This window comes from Eumetopias jubatus, unplaced genomic scaffold (genome assembly GCF_037043125.1).
Source record: "Eumetopias jubatus isolate StellerSeaLion01/CBP00866 unplaced genomic scaffold, mEumJub1_p1.0 scaffold_11, whole genome shotgun sequence".
Taxonomy (NCBI): Eukaryota; Metazoa; Chordata; class Mammalia; order Carnivora; family Otariidae; genus Eumetopias; species Eumetopias jubatus.
Window position 1 is genome coordinate 91,095,995 of NW_028274817.1, and position 19,242 is coordinate 91,115,236.

The 19,242-nt window shown below is 41.7% G+C and overlaps 1 protein-coding gene across 4 annotated transcripts in view; it reads left to right on the forward strand.

Moving 5' to 3' along the window:
- CASK (calcium/calmodulin dependent serine protein kinase) overlaps positions 1-19,242 on the forward strand; it is a 354,818-nt gene that overhangs the window by 317,155 nt on the left and 18,421 nt on the right. The window contains exons 16-21 of one of the 4 annotated variants that reach the window (XM_028113495.2): positions 1,352-1,437; positions 2,532-2,600; positions 5,321-5,389; positions 6,801-6,836; positions 8,519-8,715; positions 16,602-16,717. In XM_028113495.2, coding sequence (XP_027969296.1) covers positions 1,352-1,437; positions 2,532-2,600; positions 5,321-5,389; positions 6,801-6,836; positions 8,519-8,715; positions 16,602-16,717 — 573 coding nt within the window. The remainder of the gene's footprint in view (positions 1-1,351; positions 1,438-2,531; positions 2,601-5,320; positions 5,390-6,800; positions 6,837-8,518; positions 8,716-16,601; positions 16,718-19,242) is intronic. The other 3 variants (XM_028113492.2, XM_028113493.2, XM_028113494.2) reach the window with 3 other exon arrangements.

Consider the following 19,242-nt stretch of genomic DNA (forward strand, 5'->3'; position numbering starts at 1 on the left):
GAGTGCCACCAATATGGATCTTGCCTCCCTCCAGATTCCTGGGGTCAACTTCTGTCCCTTGCTGTTGGCCCAAGGCTCAGAATCCAGCTAGCAGGCAATGCTACTGTGGCATCTACCCTTTCCACTGTTTCATTCCACCCTTAGTTTGCCACCACTCTGGAGCCAGCTCACGGGTTTTCGTGTGGAGTGGATGGTAGGGATGGAAGTAGGAAGTGCTCTTAGAATTCGTCCTCCTTTTGTGAGACCAGTAACACTTCAAGAGGTGTACCCTAGGTGAGATACAGTTGTGAGAACGTCTTCCAGTGACTGACCAGCCACACTGGAAGCAAAAGTCCCCAGACTTTTATTTTATTATGTTAATTTTCAAACATGAGTAGAGAGAATAGTGCAGTGAGTTCAAGTAGAGAAAAGTGGAAAGAAGAGTGACGCAATCACTCGCGTACCCATTACCCACTAGAGTCACTGTTAATTCATGGCCACACCAGTGTCATCTGTACCTTCCCCTACTGTCCACCCCCATGGATTATTTTGAAGTAAATCTCAGGGGTCTTATTTTCTTTATGTGCATTTTAGTATGTACCTCTAAAAGATGCTGTGAGCTTTTCGTAACAATGTCCAGCCAGTATGTAAACATATGCACAGTTTATAAATAAGGAAGTAAAATTTCACATAACTCTATTTAAGCATCGGTTCTTGGTCACTCTTTCCAATTGAAGTATTAGAGGACCCTGAAATGCCTACCAAATTATTATAAAAGGACTGTGTTTGGTCTAATGTACGTTTAGTGTTATACAGGTATTATCACAATTCTCTGTATCACATTTGGTAGATAATCGTGATGAGAATAGTAGAAAATGATAACAGACGCTTCAGTGGTACTTTACTATGTGCCATGAACACTTCTGATTCTTCTATGTGTATTAAACTAACTTAATCCTCAAGGCAAACATATGAAATAGGTACTATTTTTATCTCCATTTTGTAAATGTTGAAAACTGAGACATGGAACGTTTTGGTAACCTACCCATGATCTTAAAGCTGGTAAGGGATGTAGCTGAAATTTGCCCCCAGACAATCTAGATCTAGAAACTGTCATTTTAAACCATGATACACAGTGCCTCTCTCAGAGAAATAAGCAGATTTCTGCAGCCATCTTTCGAAAGTGTGTCTTCCGTAAGTAGATATATCTGTTTTGGTGAGTTTACCACATGAGCCAAATCTGTACCTGTTTCTGAAACACTGGACTTCAATCGTTAGCTTAATTTTTTTAATTACTTACATTGCTGCCTTTGGATTTTGTTATAAATGATACATATATCAATTCGTGTTTATAATTGTGTCATTTCTTTAGGCACACTTCATGTTGGTGATGAGATTCGAGAAATTAATGGCATCAGTGTGGCTAACCAAACAGTGGAACAGCTGCAGAAAATGCTTGTGAGTACATGCAGGTTTCTCTGTCTTTGTTCCAAGACTGACTTTCAGTTTGTTAGCTTGTTTTTTAATGCACGAATAAGCGGTATTCTTTTGTAATTAGAGTATTTCTGATCCCACCATTGGTGTGGACTTGAATTTCTACAACATTCATAAGAAGTGACAACTGGGAAACTGTTTACGTGCAACAGAGCTTGGAAACCTCTTGCCCATCGAGCAGCGTGGGCCTCGACGCTCTCCTTTCCTCCTTGATCTCCTGTTTCTTACTGAGCAAATGTGTGAAGATAACCTTTCCAGTTGTGCGTATATGTGAACTAGTCTCTCACCGACCTCCATCCTGCTGACATCAGCAACGTCAGGAGCCGTATTCCTGTTTAGCTGAGTCATAGCCAGGTGCATTGGATCTCTCTGCAGCACAGAGGGAAGGAAAGACAGAGTAGACCCAGCTGTTTTTGACCATACATATCCAAAATCTGTGTTCACAATTGGCCTTGCATTAAAAAAGCAGGCTGGCAGCCCCTGGCCTGTGCTCACTGCCGTCCGGAGCAGAGGCAGATGTCTGGGACCTCTGGTCCTGGGCCGTCTTCCTGCTACAACGCAGCGGGCTCCCAAGCCATGGCTATCTCTTAGGTGTGAAATAAGCACACAGACTCATGACAGCAAAAACCGTGAGGCCAACGTTATGAAAGAAAAAGCAAATTGAACGGAGTACACCATCACCACGGAGCAGACCAAATATCATTTTCGTGTAATTACTTATTCTGTTGTCTGGCTCAATCCATGCTCATTTTTGAAAGGCACTTAGAGGTTTCTGCATGTGTGTCTATAAAAAGGGAACCGCCGGAAGTCTGTTCCACTGCTGCTGCGCAAACCAGGCAATCGGCCTTGACTTTGCAGGGTTTCTCCCGAGAACAGTGTCTATTCCTGTGAGCAGCCCCTACCTTCTATGTCCATTTCATTTTAGGCCCCTGCATGCTCAGCTGGCTTGCATTAATTACCACACACACACACACACGCACACATTTCGGGTGGTTTCTCACATGTCTTTGTGTGCAACATTTGTGTGTTAAGAGAGCTCTCCTTTCTTCTGCCTCCAGCGGGAAATGCGGGGGAGTATCACCTTCAAGATCGTGCCAAGTTACCGCACTCAGTCATCATCCTGTGAGGTAATGGCTCTTGCGCAACCCCCGCCACCCCTGTCTCCTCTGGGTTCTTAACTAACTGTCTGCTGATGGCTGAATGTTTTGGCTTTCTGGGAAGTTGTTTCTGCCTGTGCTGTTGATCACTGCACACCAATTTTACAACAAAGATAACGGAACAGAGTAGGTTCCATTCACCTACTCAGCCCTGCTTCCATGGGGATCTCCTCAGCACTTTAACTGTCTGCAGGCTGGGATCGCAGCAAAATCTAGAGGGGCTCCAAGTAATGACAGAAGGCTTAGTAAGAACAAATAGCATCTCTGAGGAAAAAAAGAAAGATAATTGCAATAATATTTCCAGGAAGTACATTCACTTCCCTTATTAAGAAATCACACAGATAGTTCTTCTTTCCAAGAATTTGAGAAGTGATCTGTTAAGATCGGGGTGTTTAAAAAAAAAAAAAAAACAAAACTGTGAGAAGTCCCTGGACAGATGTTAAGTCTGTGAGGAGTTGATAACTGACTTTCCGAGAGTAGAAGTTTTTGCAACCTTCTGTGAAATCGTTTCAATTTGGAACACTATGTGATTGATAAGTAAGTTTTCTAGGGTAATACAACCCCAAAGTTTCTTTCTAACGGTTGGTATATCCTATAGAAATTGTAGCTCTCCACCCTGTATTATTCAGTTTCATGTCAGTCATTAAATGAGATTCCAAAATCTATTCTTTTTATATCTGGAAATACAGACTGGCATGAAGGGTCTGTCATCCTTCAGTCATTGCACATTCAGCTTGAGCTTAATTATTTGAAGCTTGTTCTTTTCGTGTGCATCTTCCAAGTCTGTGTACATCAGTGTGAAGTACACACCTCCTACAGTTAATTTTCAAGACTGACAAATAACTTATTGGAACTTATCTAGAAAATTGAATTTGTACTCTGGAGAAGTCGAGGGAGAAATTACGATGCCTCTTCCAGGCCCCAGGAATGCTGTAGATCTCAGAAGCAAACTCAAGAGGCTTTATGTTTTGTTCTCTAAACCTATCGAAGATATGTCTAAGAATTTGTAGTTTGGTCAAGGATATTTTTTAGTGCACCATGGCAGTTGGGGTTTCCGTTCTATCAGGTTTTGAGCTCCTCTTGGTGGCTTTCTCTGGAACTTCAATTAATAACTGTATTTCAAAAGAAAATGCAGAGCTACTTCTGCTCCAGGAGTCACAGTTTTGAAATTTGTAACCTAGAACACAAACCTTCCGGGGAAGAGGGAATGTCACATACACGCCTCTCATGTGAAACGTTCTAATATTCTAAAATCATAGGTGGTCTTCATACCATTTCTCAGCATTGAGGACATTTAGTGAATACGATTGATCTGTGTCTTTTTAGCTAACTAACTAGGGGATATTGTTAGTTATTAATATACAAGTTTCTCTTGTGTTTTTTAAGTGGTGGAACTAGTTTTACGGTGGGACCAGTATTACACATGTAAATTCTGCACTTGAGTCAGAAGAGCCCTCCCCCTTGCCTTCTTTATCTCTGAAGAGTAGAAAAAATGATACTCCCCTCCTCCCTACCCCCAACCTGTTTGACCCTCCCGTGTTCTGGCAGAATTCAAGCCTGTGGTTGGACTCTTCCCAGCTAGGGCAGTACTTCCCAAAGAAGGGCTCGCTGGCCACCCATATCAGCATCCCCCGGGCAAGAGAGGGGAGACCCCTGCCCTCACGCTGGCTGTGCTGACTTGAGTCTCTGGGGTTGGCACCTAGAAACCAATCTGCTCATGAGCATTTGAGAATGCTTGTCTAAGGAAGCCTATTATTCAAAAAGCTAACAAGCTCCAGAAGTTTTCTGTCTGTCTTCTAGCAAAAACAAGTGTCTTTTGAGCAGACATGTACACTTCAAAGGTTTCAAAGAACTCCACTAAACCAGAAATGCTACAGTGCATATTTTCTTCCTCTCCTCGTGCTCATCATTAAAGCTGATTTGGACAATAAGGGAATGGAGCCCAGAAAGGATTGCAGGTGCCTCACACAGTCTAGAGAGTGTGACCGAGGACCACGGATCTAGGGAGAGTGGCTGTGCCTCCTGGGACCTTTGCCAGAAGTGTAATATTTTTAGAGGCTCAAGGTTATTGTTTTAATCAGTCTCCTAAAATGATCTAAAGAATAAAGGTTTCTTCTCTGGTGGATGTCTATCTTTTACCCTCATTAGTAATACTTGTCCTGGAAAGACTCCAAGGTGATTACAACCTGAGAAGTCTTTTTCTTCTTCTTTTTTTTTTTTTTTTAGATTTGTTTCACTTCAAATGAGTCATTCAGTAATTTGTGACACTGAGGTACCTAAAAACTATTAAGTACTTTTCAAACCTAATTTTGAATAAAAAAATTAGGCAGCTGGGATCTTCAGCACAAGAAGTGTTTAGTAATATTTATCATTTTACAGTCCTCAATAGGATTTTAATATCAATTCCCTCTTCTGGGTCTCACTTAAAATCAGCCAAGGTTATAGAGTGCTGGAGACAGGACAGAAATTCTCATGAATGACACTATCATTGCGTACAATAGGTGAACCCTCCAACTGCAAACATTTTTTCATACTTCCGTGAAATCATGCAAGTAAGTCAGTGTAGGGCCTTTGCAGCGAAACCAAACCCCAGAGGAAACGGTTGTCAGATTGTGGTTGGAACTGTTGATGTGAATATCTCTGTCTGTGCCGCTGTGTTCTGTGTTAATGAACCTTGTGTCTTATTTCAGAGAGAGTCCCCCTCCACTTCCAGGCAGTCCCCAGCTAATGGTCATAGCAGCACTAACAATTCTGTTTCGGTAAGAACTCTAGCTCCACACAGCAAAGTGTGGCAATTCTGTTGGGGCCACCCGCCATGAGTGTTCTAGTTACATGTGTTCAGTGCAAATACTGTCTTCTGCCAACATACAAGGCTACTACAGCTACAATGCAGTTTACTCCTGGAAAATCTTTTCAACATTTTCTTCTCGTGAAAAAAAAAAATCCCTTTGATTAGTTAAATTGGAAGAACTGGCGTTCGAGATCGCTTTGGTCACGCTCAAAATATTTCCGTGTCACCCCACTTAGCATCTCTGACTTGGCTCAGACTTAATGCAAAGGATATATGAAGTGACAATTTGTTGAAATTTCTAAATTTTTTTTTTAATTGGAGAAAGATGAAGAAACAGAAGGATTTTGCAGAGTAGGCATCTGGGTATTCTCGGGCTTTGTAGTTGTCTATTCTGAGTGATATCAGCAACCTGTTGTAGTTTCCGCTATCTACGTTATGAATTGGTGTGCCCTCTGTTATTGTGGTCCGTGCACATATTTTTGTGAATTATAAGCCTTGCCTGGATATGAAAAGCAAAAGGAACTGGCTTCCAACTGCACTTAAGCCACGCTGTTATCACATCTTTAACACAAAGTACTCGATATTTTGACTTGAACTTGGAATTTTACCACTTTTTTTTCAGAACTATTCATTTTGGAATATGAAAAAAATTGTTTTTCATTTACTTAAATGGAAGCACTTAAGGTGCAAGCGTCTGATCTTTTGGGGTAACAAAATCTTAAGTTGCTGATATTGCTGTTGAAACGTACTGCGAGTTTCACTAAATGCAGCAGTATCGCTCGTTTGCTATCCACGTGCCCTTTAAAAACACATCAACTACCTTTAATCAGATAAAATTGTCAGTAATTTAGAGATCATCTCGAATGGAATGATATCAGTAAGAGAAATTATGGAGGAAAATTTCCTAACGACCTTTGTTTTTAACTTCCAAATAGGCTACCAAAGGAATTCGTTTATAATAGTTTAACATGTAATACTTTGAAGATGGTGAAAATCCATATAGCCATTGAATTTCTCAAAACTGAAATGACTGCAGTGACTAAGTTAAAAAGGGCTCTTTTTTGGGGGGTTTTGTTTTTGTTTCTGATAGGGCCGTTTCACTCACAGTGGCTTTTGTGTTGAAGATGCTGAGTTGTTTCTTAAGAACACATTTTCTCTCTTGCTTAAACTTACCTGCTTTCCTCAGCTTGCTGCTAAATGGCCTGGGTTTGATTTTTTTCAATAACTCAACATTTCTGAGAAATGGAATAATGTATATGATCTCTTTACAACTGAAATCTAGCTCATTTTTTAACCATATTGTAACAGAACACACAAATTACCTTGTACTCTCGAAAAGTAAATGAAAATTTTTCTCCTGGGTTGGCTTTATTCTACAGGACTTGCCATCAACTACCCAACCAAAAGGACGACAGGTGAATAGATATCCTCTATAGAAACTTCTCTAAACTGAGCTGCTAATAGCCAATCCTTTATTAACCCTTTCCATCCCATAATGTCTGCATTTTGGACCATAACATTTAAGCATTGAGAGCTTGTACCATTTCATTTTAACACATTACACATGACTAATTTTCTATAAGGATTTTTTTCCTCACATCTTTGTAGCTGTGATGGTTATTGTAATTTCAACCTGATAAACTTGTGCTGATGGTTTAAGAATTCAGCCTTCGGGGGGGTCTTATGGGCCTGCCTGTGGAGTTGGGGGAAAAAATTGTGAAAGGTTGCAAAACTCCTATAATTCTAAGAATAACTAAAATGTATGTGCTGATGACTATGTTTAAGCAGTAATTTTCTGAAATTTTCAAGGCTTTTTCTTAATTTGTATTTGCATGTGGATATCTAAAAGCCCTTTACAATGAAAACTCAGAACATCCTGGCTTTGCATCCCAATGTTCCTCTGTTGGGTCACCCGGGGAAAGTGACGTGCTGCCTGCCACCAGCAAGCAGCTTCCAGTTTGCCAAGCACTTTAAGAGTATTCATTTCAGGTGCAAAGGCAGAGATAGGTTAATTTTACAGGCTGGATTTCTGACAAAACTTGAACAGAATAATCATGCACTAATTCCAAAGCCTTCAGGTTGGTTTTACAGTGACTGAAACATTAATACTCAAATTTAATTTCAAGAGGTAGAATTTTTATGGGGAATTTTCATGGAATTTGGTGTCCAAAGATAATCCGATTTGGGGTTCACGTGTGCGTAAATTGGCACCTGAGAGAATTCACCCATAGTTTATTCTTAAGACTGCATAAGTGATGCAACGTTAGATATCTAGCACCTTATTTTAAAGCATTTGGAAACACAGTGATTCATAAAATGCTGCCATATGATAACCCCTTATGTGCTCATCTGTTTCCTTTTATAATATTTACTAATTACATTGACATATCCTAAAACTCAGAGCCTTGAACTCTGCATATCTTGAAGCTCTGTGCTGCTTTCACGTGGCAAAGCTAGGATTCAAAGTCATTTTTCTTCTCTAGGAAGAGTAAAATACAGATACAAAGCCGAAATCCTTCTTTAAAAACCTAATAACACGATTGATTTTTTTAAATGCTTTAAAAACTGTGTACATTATATTTAAGTTTATCAGCAGTGTGTAGCCACACACGGCTGTCTTGTAGGCATTTTACAGCAAGAGACCGACACAGAGTGCTTGCTGCTTTTGTATCACGTGCTGCTTTGGGGTTAAAGCCTACCCTAAGTGTTTGTGTATATGGTGTAAAGGCTGCCACGTGATCATGACAACGTGCCCATAACGTCAGCTAAATATATGCAGACTTAAAAATGCTAAGCATACCTCTCTGTAATTAGAGACCTAGTCTGTTACAGTAAAAGCAAATGCTAAGTCTTGATCTTTATTAAACAAGTATCAGCAGCGTTCCCTCCAAGTAACAGCAGAGGCTTGAGCCTGCACCCTTCAGAGGTCGTCCATCGTTTCTAGTGGTAGCAGTTCTGTGCCCTATCTCCATGCATCATTTGGCTTCACCATCTAATGTCCTGTTCGTATTGTAAGTGTTGGTGTGTGGTTATTACGTTAGAGCTGTTTGCTTTCACATCGCCAAGGCAGCCCTTCTTACAGACTCCTGTTTTATAGATCTATGTAAGAGCACAATTTGAATATGATCCAGCCAAGGATGACCTCATCCCCTGCAAAGAAGCTGGCATTCGATTCAGAGTTGGTGACATTATCCAGATTATTAGTAAGGACGATCACAACTGGTGGCAGGGTAAACTGGAAAACTCCAAAAATGGAACCGCAGGTCTCATTCCTTCTCCTGAACTTCAGGAATGGTATGTTTTTGTTGTTCCGTTTTGTTTTACAATAAAAACAAAGCCCTGACCATCTGTTTGTCAACCTTCTATTGTGTAAAACCTGTTTGCTCTGCTAGCCAAAGTTCAGATTAGTCATCCAAGAACTCTAAATCCTCAGCATCTAGCAAGTTCCTGCTTAGAGTCAGGTCTTGGTTTTACATAAAAGGAGAGGAAGGTCTAGAGGGAGGTTGAGTGGCTAGCCCTCAGGTCACAGGTCACGGTCACCTCCTGGTCCCTTAGCACAGCCCCCCACTCCCACATGCTGCTTCAATCCTTTTAGAACTGCGTTTTGTTTTGTTTTAAAGATTTTATTTATTTGAGATAGCTCGTGCTCGCGCGCGGGTGGGGGCGGGGGCGGGGGGGGTGGAGGGAGAGGGAGAAGCAGAGGGAGCCTGCCCCCCCCCACCCGGGGCTCGATCCCAGGGTCCTGGGATCATGACCTGAGCTGAAGGCAGACACTTAACAAACTGAGCCACCCAGGCATCCCTGTTTTGTTTGTTTTAAAACAAACCCTCTCCTTGCCCCTCCGCATGCTCCCTCGGTGCTCATTCCAACCCCCCACCCCCCATCAGCAGCAGGGAAAACCTCAGGCTATGATTCAAGGTCATTCAGGGTATTTGAAGGTAAAATGGGTTTCCCCGTTAGGAGAAAAAGGCAGCCAGAAGCTTCATTCTTTACCTTGCTAAGTCTTTAAAAATGCCTATTTTGGGGTGCCTGGGTGGCTCAGTTGGTTAAGCGACTGCCTTTGGCTCAGGTCATGATCCTGGAGTCCTGGGATCGAGTCCCGCATCGGGCTCCCTGCTCAGCAGGGAGTCTGCTTCTCCCTCTGACGCTCCCCCTTCTCATGTGCTCTCTCTTTCTCACTCTCTCTCTCAAATAAATAAAATCTTTAAAAAAAATGCCTATTTTGTTAGAAAGTTCAAGCAGTGGAAACAGGTTAAAGTCAGAGAGCTTTTTGACACCATTTTTAAGTGTGAGAAAAGGAGTCCCAGATTACTGTATATTTTAGTAAAATCTATTTCTGCCATTGTTACTATTTGCTAACTTGAACTGTGTTTTGAAAGATGCTGGTGATTTTGCATTCGTCTGTACTTTAGCAATATATGAGAAATCTAGCAAAGAGAGGACTTTATATCTGAGTTTTGTTTCATGCGACCAAAAAAGCAACCAGTAGGCATTGGGGCAGTTCGTACCCAAATATTTGAAGCTAGCTAAGAGACCCCAGAGGCCCCGAGTCCGCAGATGTTGAGAATTGTTTTCTCCTTTTTCTCACTAGTTACAGGGATTTCTCAGTTAATTTCCTTTGCGTGATTGCCTCCGTCACTATCACATGTTTCCAAAACTATTCTTACATTTAGACTATCGGAGCGGGTAAAAACTTCAGATGGCATCATTTTCCATGGGGACTTGCAGGCCCCGCCAGAGGAAGTGGCAGGCAGCCTTCCATCTGGCCCTGCCTTGCAGCCCCAACTTCAACGAAGAGTTTAAGCATTAGGACGGACGTGATTTCTGAGTCACTTTCATGATGGATGTTATTATGTCATTAGTGACATTTATGCTTGACAAAATGTGTTCTAACTTGCTGCCATTTTTTAAAAGAATTATGTAGATTCCAGAACTCTTCTCCCTAGTCAGATCATCTGTAGAAATCCTGTTTCACAGACACCTAGAACTCTCGAGTCCTCTGGAAGAATCCTGAGAAATGGCAGTGGGAAAAGCAGATTAGTTCCCTGTCTCCTGTAATGGTGGACTAGGTTATCTAAATCAATTCTCCTGCTGAAAAAAAAAATGAAAATGCTGCAGAAAATGTGTTTTTGAATATTACCTTAAAAGCATTAAGTAGCCAAAAAGGCATCGGGCAACTGAGTGACAGGTTTTTATGTGGAAGCCATTAATCGAGTGATAGAAAGTAGAGCAGCATATTGGCCCATTTTGCCAAGAGGACAAGTCTATTACTGAAAACTTTTCTGCCAGACAACCAAGGTTAAGACCTAAGGCCTGTACAAGCAGGGGGATCTATTAGGAGACCCGTCCCCCATTGTTGGGACCGCAGAGGCTCTGCCCTCAGGTTAAGAGCAAGCAGAGAAGTGTGCCCTTGCTGCCCTTCAACAGCTGGGGACTGGAGAGAAGCCTGCCTTGCCACTGAGCAAAGCCAAAGACACGAATAAAAGGAAAACAAAAGTTTCCCTGAAAAAAATCATGGCCACTGGTCTGCCTTGAGTAGCTCTGTACCCAGATACACATAGCCTGGGACGGTCAGGGGACTTCCAGCCTTACACTTGATTTGAGGCCTCTCCTTTACTAATAGTAGTTCCCTGTGTCTGTTACAAATGAAAAGAAAGTCTCCGAAGGAGAACACTTTATGCTAGGCCTCATCCTAGAGCCCTTCCTAACCCCCCACGTAGACTTTTCCTAGGGCAGCGACCGAGTCAAAAAAAAAAAAAAAACCCACAGGCACAAAAGGAAACAAGGAAGACCTGCCTGACAGACCAAACAGAGACCCTACTGAAATGACAGGCAGCAGAAACAAACCCAATCCCACTTGACGCAAGGTTTTTAAACAACTGTGCGTATATTTTAAAATCAATAATCTTGAAAACTATCTTCAGAGAACAGGGAAACTTTTGAAGAAGAACCAGAAGGAACTGCCAAGAACAAAACATGCAGTAACCAAACCTCAGTGGCTACACACCTATTAGAAAGGCTAAAATTTTTTCAAGTTTTTTTTTATTTGAGAGAGCGAGAATGAGAGAGAGAGTACATGAGAGGGGGGAGGGTTAGAGGGAGAAGCAGGCTTCCCGCTGATCAGGAAGCCCAATGTGGGACTCGATCCCAGGACCCTGGGATCATGACCTGAGCCGAAGGCAGATGCTTAACCAACTGAGCCACCCAGGCGCCCCTTTTTTCAAGTTTTCACCATCAGGGAAACAGATGAAGAAAGGATGGCATATCCATACAGTGGGATGCTATGAAGCAATAAAAAGGAATGAATTGGGGGCACCTGGGTGGCTCAGCAAGTTAAGCATCTGCCTTCAGCTCAGGTCATGATCCCGGGGTCCTGGGATCAAGCCCCGCATCAGGCACCCTGCTCAGCGGGGAGCCTGCTTCTCCCTCTCCCTCTGCTGCTCCCTCTGCTTCTGTGCTCTCTGTCTCTCTCTGTCAAATAAATAAAATATTTAAAAAAAGGAATGAACTATTGACACACACAATATGGATAAAACTCAAAATCATTATGCTAAGTTTCCAGACAAAAAAGAGAGAGAGAACATACTATATGATTCTATTTATATGAAATTCCAGAAAACCAAAACGAATCTATAGTGACATCGGTTGCCTGGGGATCCCAGAGGAGAGAGGGAAGAATGTATACATCCAGCAGAACTGATGAAACTCTACACTTCAAATATGTTCGGTTTATTACGAAAAAAATTCGGTGAAGGTGCAAAAACTGTAGGGAGAGAAAGGGATTCTAGCTGGGATGACGAGGAAGAGGCCCACTGGGGCATGTGCCTTGAGGCCTGAGTCAGACACTGAGGTAGAGGAAGGCATTCCCGGCGGCAAGGAAGAGCAGTGCCGCTGGTGGGCAGCTGAGTTGGTGCATAGAATGTAGGTGGGCATTCAGTGTCGGTGAGAAAGGTTTGCAATAATACTGTCAGCCAGACCCAGAATCTTGGTTCATGGGTGTTTCTACCAAGTGACATTTGTCACACCCTGTCGATGAGAAATCAATTGTTTGGGGACCCAGACGCCTTCCCTTCTTTATCCTTGTTAAACTTCATCGTGCTTGACAAGGCACACCAGTCAAGTCCTTTGATATATTTTGAGTCCCTAAATGTGTCATCCCTCCCTTTGCCTACTAGACCCTCATCCAAGTCAGCAATGAAAATGTTACACGTATTTGAAATTTTCCTCCGGGTTGACCTAAATCCTACCACAGTTTGCCTGCACTTACTGAGCTAAAAGAAACAGCACGCACTTCCTGCGTGGCGGGTGAAGACTGGTTTCATTCCTCTGTCATTGTGTCACATAGAGCCACACCACAAATTTTTACTGGGACCTTTTTACTTTTATTCCCTAAGCTTAAAAACATTAGTTATAAGATACTCTATAGACTGTAACATAAGCTTCACAGGGTCAGGATTTTGTCTCTTTTAACCTGTCAAAAATTTCTCGGTTTTGTTTATGCTCCCGAAGCTCATGTGCCTCACAGAAGCCATAGCTATTGCTACAGCACAGATTGGCTTGTACTGGAAGAATCCCCAAAACAAAGGCTTCATCAGCCTCCTCTGTATGCCGCTTAGGTAATACGCGGACATTGACATTGACGCTGTTGATGAGCATTCACAGCATCGCCCAATAAGTGTCCTTCTCCTAACCAAAAAATAAAGGAATAATAAAAAAAAAAACCCTCAATGAACAAGAGAAAATAAGAGACATGGAGGACAGTCTTTTCGAGAAGAATAAAACAGTTCCCAACTCCTTTCATAATGCCAGCATTACCCTGATACCAAAATTCACAAAAGGCAATTCAAGAAAACTACAGATGTGGCTCCCTCATGAACATAGATGTAGAAGTTCTCAACAAAATCCAGCAATATATAATAAGGATAATACATCTTGACCCAGTGGTGTCTGTACTGGGAATGCACAGCTGGTTCAACATTTGAAAACCAGTCAAGCCAATCCACTGTATTAATGGACTAAAGAAAATCCACATAGTCCTATCAGTAGATGCAGGAAAAGCACTTGGTAAAATTTAACATCCCCTCATGATTAAAACCCTCACAAACTGAATCGAAGGGAACTTCCTTAACCTGATTGAGAGCATCTACCATAAACCTACAGCAGACACTACTGGAAAGGAAAAAAATATTGCAGGTGATGTGTTTCTGTGTATAGGAATTCAAAGGAATCTATAGATAAACCATTAGAATTAATAGGAGAGGTCAGCAAGATGGTTGATACAAAATCAGTATACAAAAAGCAATTTCTATTTACCAGCGAAAAAGAGAAAATAAAAAAAAATTTTAAAGACTTACTCATTTGAGAGAGAGAGCATGTACGTGCACAAGCAGGGGGAGAAGAAGAGGGAGAAGCAGACTCCCTGCTGAGCAGGGAGCCCAATGCAGGGTTCGATCCCAGGACCCTGAGATCATGAGCCAAAATCATGAGGGACGCTCAACTGACCAAGTGACCCAGGTGCCCTGAGAAAATAAAAAATCTTTACATACCATACATAACACCACCTGCATCACCTTAATACTATAAAGTATTCTTGCAAAAAAAAAAATAGAAGTTAAATTTGATCAGACCTCTAGATCTAACTACCTATTTGGAGGAAATGCAAAAGACAGGGATTTACTGAAGACACCACAGGGATGAAATCAGAGAAATCCAGACTTGGAAACTATCGGACAAACAACCAGTTTTTGCAACAAATAATTGCAAGAAGGAAAAGGAGAGAGGGAACCTATAGATTTAAAAGGAATTTAAGAATATTTAAGGAGGGAATGATACAAACTTAGATTTGTGTCAGAATAATTTAGGGTGGATAGGTTGTAAATACAACAAGCCAGGAGTTAAGAAATGCTAGAGCTGGGTTGTAGGTATTTGGGGTTCATTACTCTCTACTCTTGTATATGTTTGAAATTTTCTGAATTACAAAATTTTTTTAAATACCATTTGTATAACCTCTTTTAATCAATAAGCTAGGAGCAAATCTAACAAAAATGTTCAAGACACAGGAAAAATTATAACATTGAGACATTAAAGAATACTTAAACAAATGGAGACATACTGTATTCAGGGACTGGAAGACTCAGTGTTGTAAAGGTGTATATTCCTCCCAGATTGATTCATAGATTCCATGCAGTCTTACGTGTTTTTGAAATTGGCAAGCTAATTTTAAAGTTTTCTTGGAAATGCACAGAATCAGGAATAGCCAAGATGTTCTAGAAGAATAAGGAGGGAGGCCTTGCTCCACCAGATACCAATACTTAGTATAAAGCTGTAGTCATTAAGATAATAAGATACAGGCATAAAGATATTCAAATAGACCAATTGAAGAGAATCCCAAAACACTCCCATACATAAATAGTCATTAGTGAGGAATGGATAGTTTTCTCCATAAGTCATGGTGTAACAATTGAGTGTCCATTAGGGAAAAAGAGAAGAAAGAAATCGGGCCCCTAATTTCACACCATATACAAAAATCAGTCCCAGTGTATTAAAGGCCAAAATATGAAAGCCAAAACTATAAACTTGAATAAGATCTTCAGGAACAAGGAAGGATTTCTTAACATATCAAAAATACTTTCCATAAAGGAAAAGATGGCTAAATTTGACTTAAACTAAGTTATCTTCATCAAAAGATACCATAGGAAGAGTAAACAGGCAAGGCACAAAATGGAAGAAGGTATTTGCAACATGTATAACTCACAGAGGTGTAATATCCAGACCACATAGAGAATTCCTACAAATCAATGAGAAAAAGACAACTGGAGGGGCGCCTGGGTGGCTCAGTCGTGAAGCATCTGCCTTCGGCTCAGGTCATGATCCCGGGGTCCTGGGATGGAGCCCCACATCGGGCTCCCTGCTCCGCGGGAAGCCTGCCTCTCCCTCTCCCACTCCCCCTGCTTGTGTTCCCTCTGTCGCTGTGTCTCTCTCTGTCAAATAAATAAATAAAATCTTAAAAAAAGACAACTGGAAAAGGAAAATGGCCGAAAGACTTAAACACTGTACAGAAGAAATCCAATCCAATAAACCTGTGAAAAGGTGTGCAATCTCATTAATAATCCATGAAATGCAAACTCAAAGCACAGCCTGATTCCATTAACTTGCCCACTGTCGTGGCTAAATTAAAGACTGATACGACCAAGTGTTAGCAAGGAAGTGGAACAGCAGGAGCTCTCAGACATTGCTGATGGAATGTAAATCCATACAACCTCATTGGAAAATCACTTGTCATTCTGATGGTGATTTTGGATTCTCCTTATATGTGGCTCACTCGGGGACCCCTGGTTGGCACACAAGCAAACTCATTAAGCAAAACCACCTGTGGCGATATCCTAAAAGGCAAATATTTGCTTAGATTAAACCTAAGGGGACAACTTCTTAATAACATTTGTGCTGAATACTATAATCACATAGAAAATTAAAATTCTCTGTAATTCCAACTGTGGATTTCATTAATGTTTTTTCTTAGACTAGAATTGCCATGTAGTAGTACCATTTATTAAGGATCTACTGTGCCTACCACTGTGCTGAGGACATTCTTTCCATTTTTTTGTTCTGATCCTTTACGACAGCCATCCAGGAGGCTAAGAAACTTGCCAATAGAATGTCCTGGCCAATCATATGGTCTCTGGTGCCAGAGCTCACTCACCCATGTAAGATGCGTGGTTTGGGTCAAATTACTGAACCTCTTAAGTCCTTTGATCCCCTCATCTGTAAAGCAGTGACATGATTTCATGTGTTGTTAGAAAGGTCAAATGAGTTAATACATGTACATTTCCTAGGAAAGCACCTAACACTAAATTGGCACAAGGTCGTGAGTGATAGAGCCGGGAGTCAAACCAGACCTGTCAGAACTCAAAATCCCACACTCTGTCCACCGCATGCCACAGCCGTGAGTTTAGGTTGCTTGGCTGCGTTATCAGTTAGCAGGTGCCCTGGGAATGTGATGTCATTTTATTATAAGCCTGTGTTTTTAAAACATCTCCAGTAAATTGTCGTGAAAACCAAAGAGCAAGCTTTATCTTGAAAAGTCTGTGAGGAGTATGTTCATATAGGCTTGTATCAAGTCTTCAAATGAATGATTTTTGTCAATATACAACTTTACAGGAGATTCTCTCTCTCTCTGCTAGGCGAGTCGCTTGCATCGCCATGGAGAAAACCAAACAGGAGCAGCAGGCCAGCTGTACTTGGTTCGGCAAGAAAAAGAAGCAGTACAAAGATAAATACTTGGCAAAGCACAATGCAGGTAGGGAAACATACAAGTGTGGCTGAGGCCGAGTGAGCACGGCAAAGACAGAGGTAGATCTCACATCTCGGTTCCATCTTCCGAGTCCTCCTCCCAAAAATCCCACCCGATGAGGTCTTCATCAGCCTGCCAAACTTTTAAGAAAGCCCTACCTGCAATTATGATGGTTATTTGCCAGCCATTTTATTGAGCTCTACTTCATAGGACGAAAATGCTGTTTGGAAATAGTCTTCTCTGGAACTAAAAGGACCCAGTACATTCAGTCCTCCCCTGAGAAATGAGAGCTTGAGGGTTTGCGGAGTCACCGGGATCCTTGCCTCCTTGCTGAGATTGATCTTGAGCAAATCTCCTCCCTCCTCACTCCTCTCTGGCCCTTGCATACGGCCCTGTGGCACGTTGCTAAGGGCAGAGGGGCGCTCTTCACAGAGCTGTGGTGCAAAGGGTCTAGCAATGGGGTCGAAAGCACAGATGCCATTGGGTACTAACGGCGTTTGGTGCGTTCCTGGGACTAGTCGTCTCCTCCCCCCACCTCCCACCCCCGTTATTTCCTGGCTCCTAAAAGACCAAGAGCATGATCTCGGCCTTCCCTTCGCGCTGTTTGTCTATACGAAAACTTGCGTTCAGCCTAAGTCAAAATACTCACTTGTTTGCTAAAAACTGAAATGAATGCCAAGCATGATCCGTCCTTGCCGTAGAACTCCCAGAAGACTCACGGGATGTAAGTTAAGCTAAAGGAAATGCATGCTGATATACAGAGTGGGATTTACTTATTTTCAGTAACTTCTCAGTAGGACTCCTTTTTATAAGGGACTTGTTCTGAGGAATTCAAGCCCCAGTACTGGCATTAGATTAGTTCCCAAGGTTTCAGAAATAACTCCAAAAATCAAACATGTGGCCAAAAAAAACCCAAATGAATGCAGTCATGTATACCCAATTTGACAGTATAATATTTCTGAGAAATATGAAATGCACTCTGTAGAATGTTAATGTAGTTAACATCCACCAGGGAAAATTATTTACAAACTCTGAATTGCTCATTTCTTAATCAGCAAGTAAAAGTACGCATTTTGAAATACTGCATCACGTGGGATGAACGTGAGTGGCCACAGGTTCATTTCAAATGATTCAGTTAAATGAGGAGTCATTCCCTTCATGTTGGCCACACTGTACCCCATTTTTAATTCCAATAAAATATATCCTTTCTGATTCTTTACCACCACAGAGCACTAGTCTGACAATGGCGCTTTTTTTTTTTGTCTTATAAAGGGAAGAAATATTTAAGACAGATTAAACATAACTTAGCGACTGTTAATTGTAAATGCTCAAGTAGTACTTTTTGAAGATGTTCACTGTAATGTCAGCAGAATGTCATTTAACACGAAACGTCAGTGGTTACTACCAAGTCATCTTCATTTCCATCAGCTTCTAACGGGCTCACAAGATGTGTTGACATTTTATATATGTACATACATATATAAAACCTTATCGTTTTTATAATTTTAAGTGATGTATAGATATAGCTGGCATTATAATTTGAACCTAGAAAGAAAAGCAAATTGATGGCTGATTAAGGTTATTAATCCATCACTAGCTTTATACTCTCCTAATGGAGGACATGTAGACATAAGTATTCAACATGCCAATATTCTTTAATTCAGCTGTGAGGGAAAATAAGAAGCCAGTTGATTAGAAAACTAGAATCTCTCCATTCTGACAAAGAAATCATTGACTCGTTCACTCAAGAATTTTGTCAGAGAATCAGCATGCAATCTGGTGGCCAATGTTTTCCACAGATCACTTTCTCCATTCTTCCACCACGGCCATGACTGATCTTCCACTGTCCCCGCCCTGCCCGACTCCCTCGTAGGTGGTGCTCAGTGGTCCTGAAAACACACCTGTAAGCCTAACGGGCAACCTGAGTGAGACAGGGTCCGAAATTGGCACCCGAGTGGCCCCACAGCCTGGGCAAATCACTCGGCTCCTGTGGGCCCCGAAACGAGGAGATTGGCTTAGTCAGTGAAAGACATCCTTTTCTAATTCTAAAACTCAGGGCATCTCTGCTGCTTTCCTCACTGGGCCTAACAAATAGGTAGCATTTAATGAAGCCAGGCACTCATTTACTGCCCCTCATCTCAGGCTTGAGCTCTGGCAAACACTGCCTATCAAGTTCGAAGGGTCTCGCCCTTGATAACAGAAGGCAGGAGCCTCCTAGGGATGGAATAGAATTGCTTTTTTCTCTATCATCTTCGGACATTACACCTCCTATGCAAAACCATGGACCTATCCAAGTTCTTGTAAATTTATAACTTAGGGAGGAAGCGGGGAGCCCCACCTCCACCACTGTTTTGTTATCTTCAGCATTTTCCAAAGCAGTGGTCTTCGGGGCCGCCGAGCTGTCCCCATCATGCTTACAGTCCCCTCTGTGTGTCAGTATTTGTCACTGCATGTGGGACCTTCCTTTCACGCCTGTTGATGTGAAGTCTCAATGTCTTATAAGGTCCTTGGAGAGCCACTCACAGTTCCTT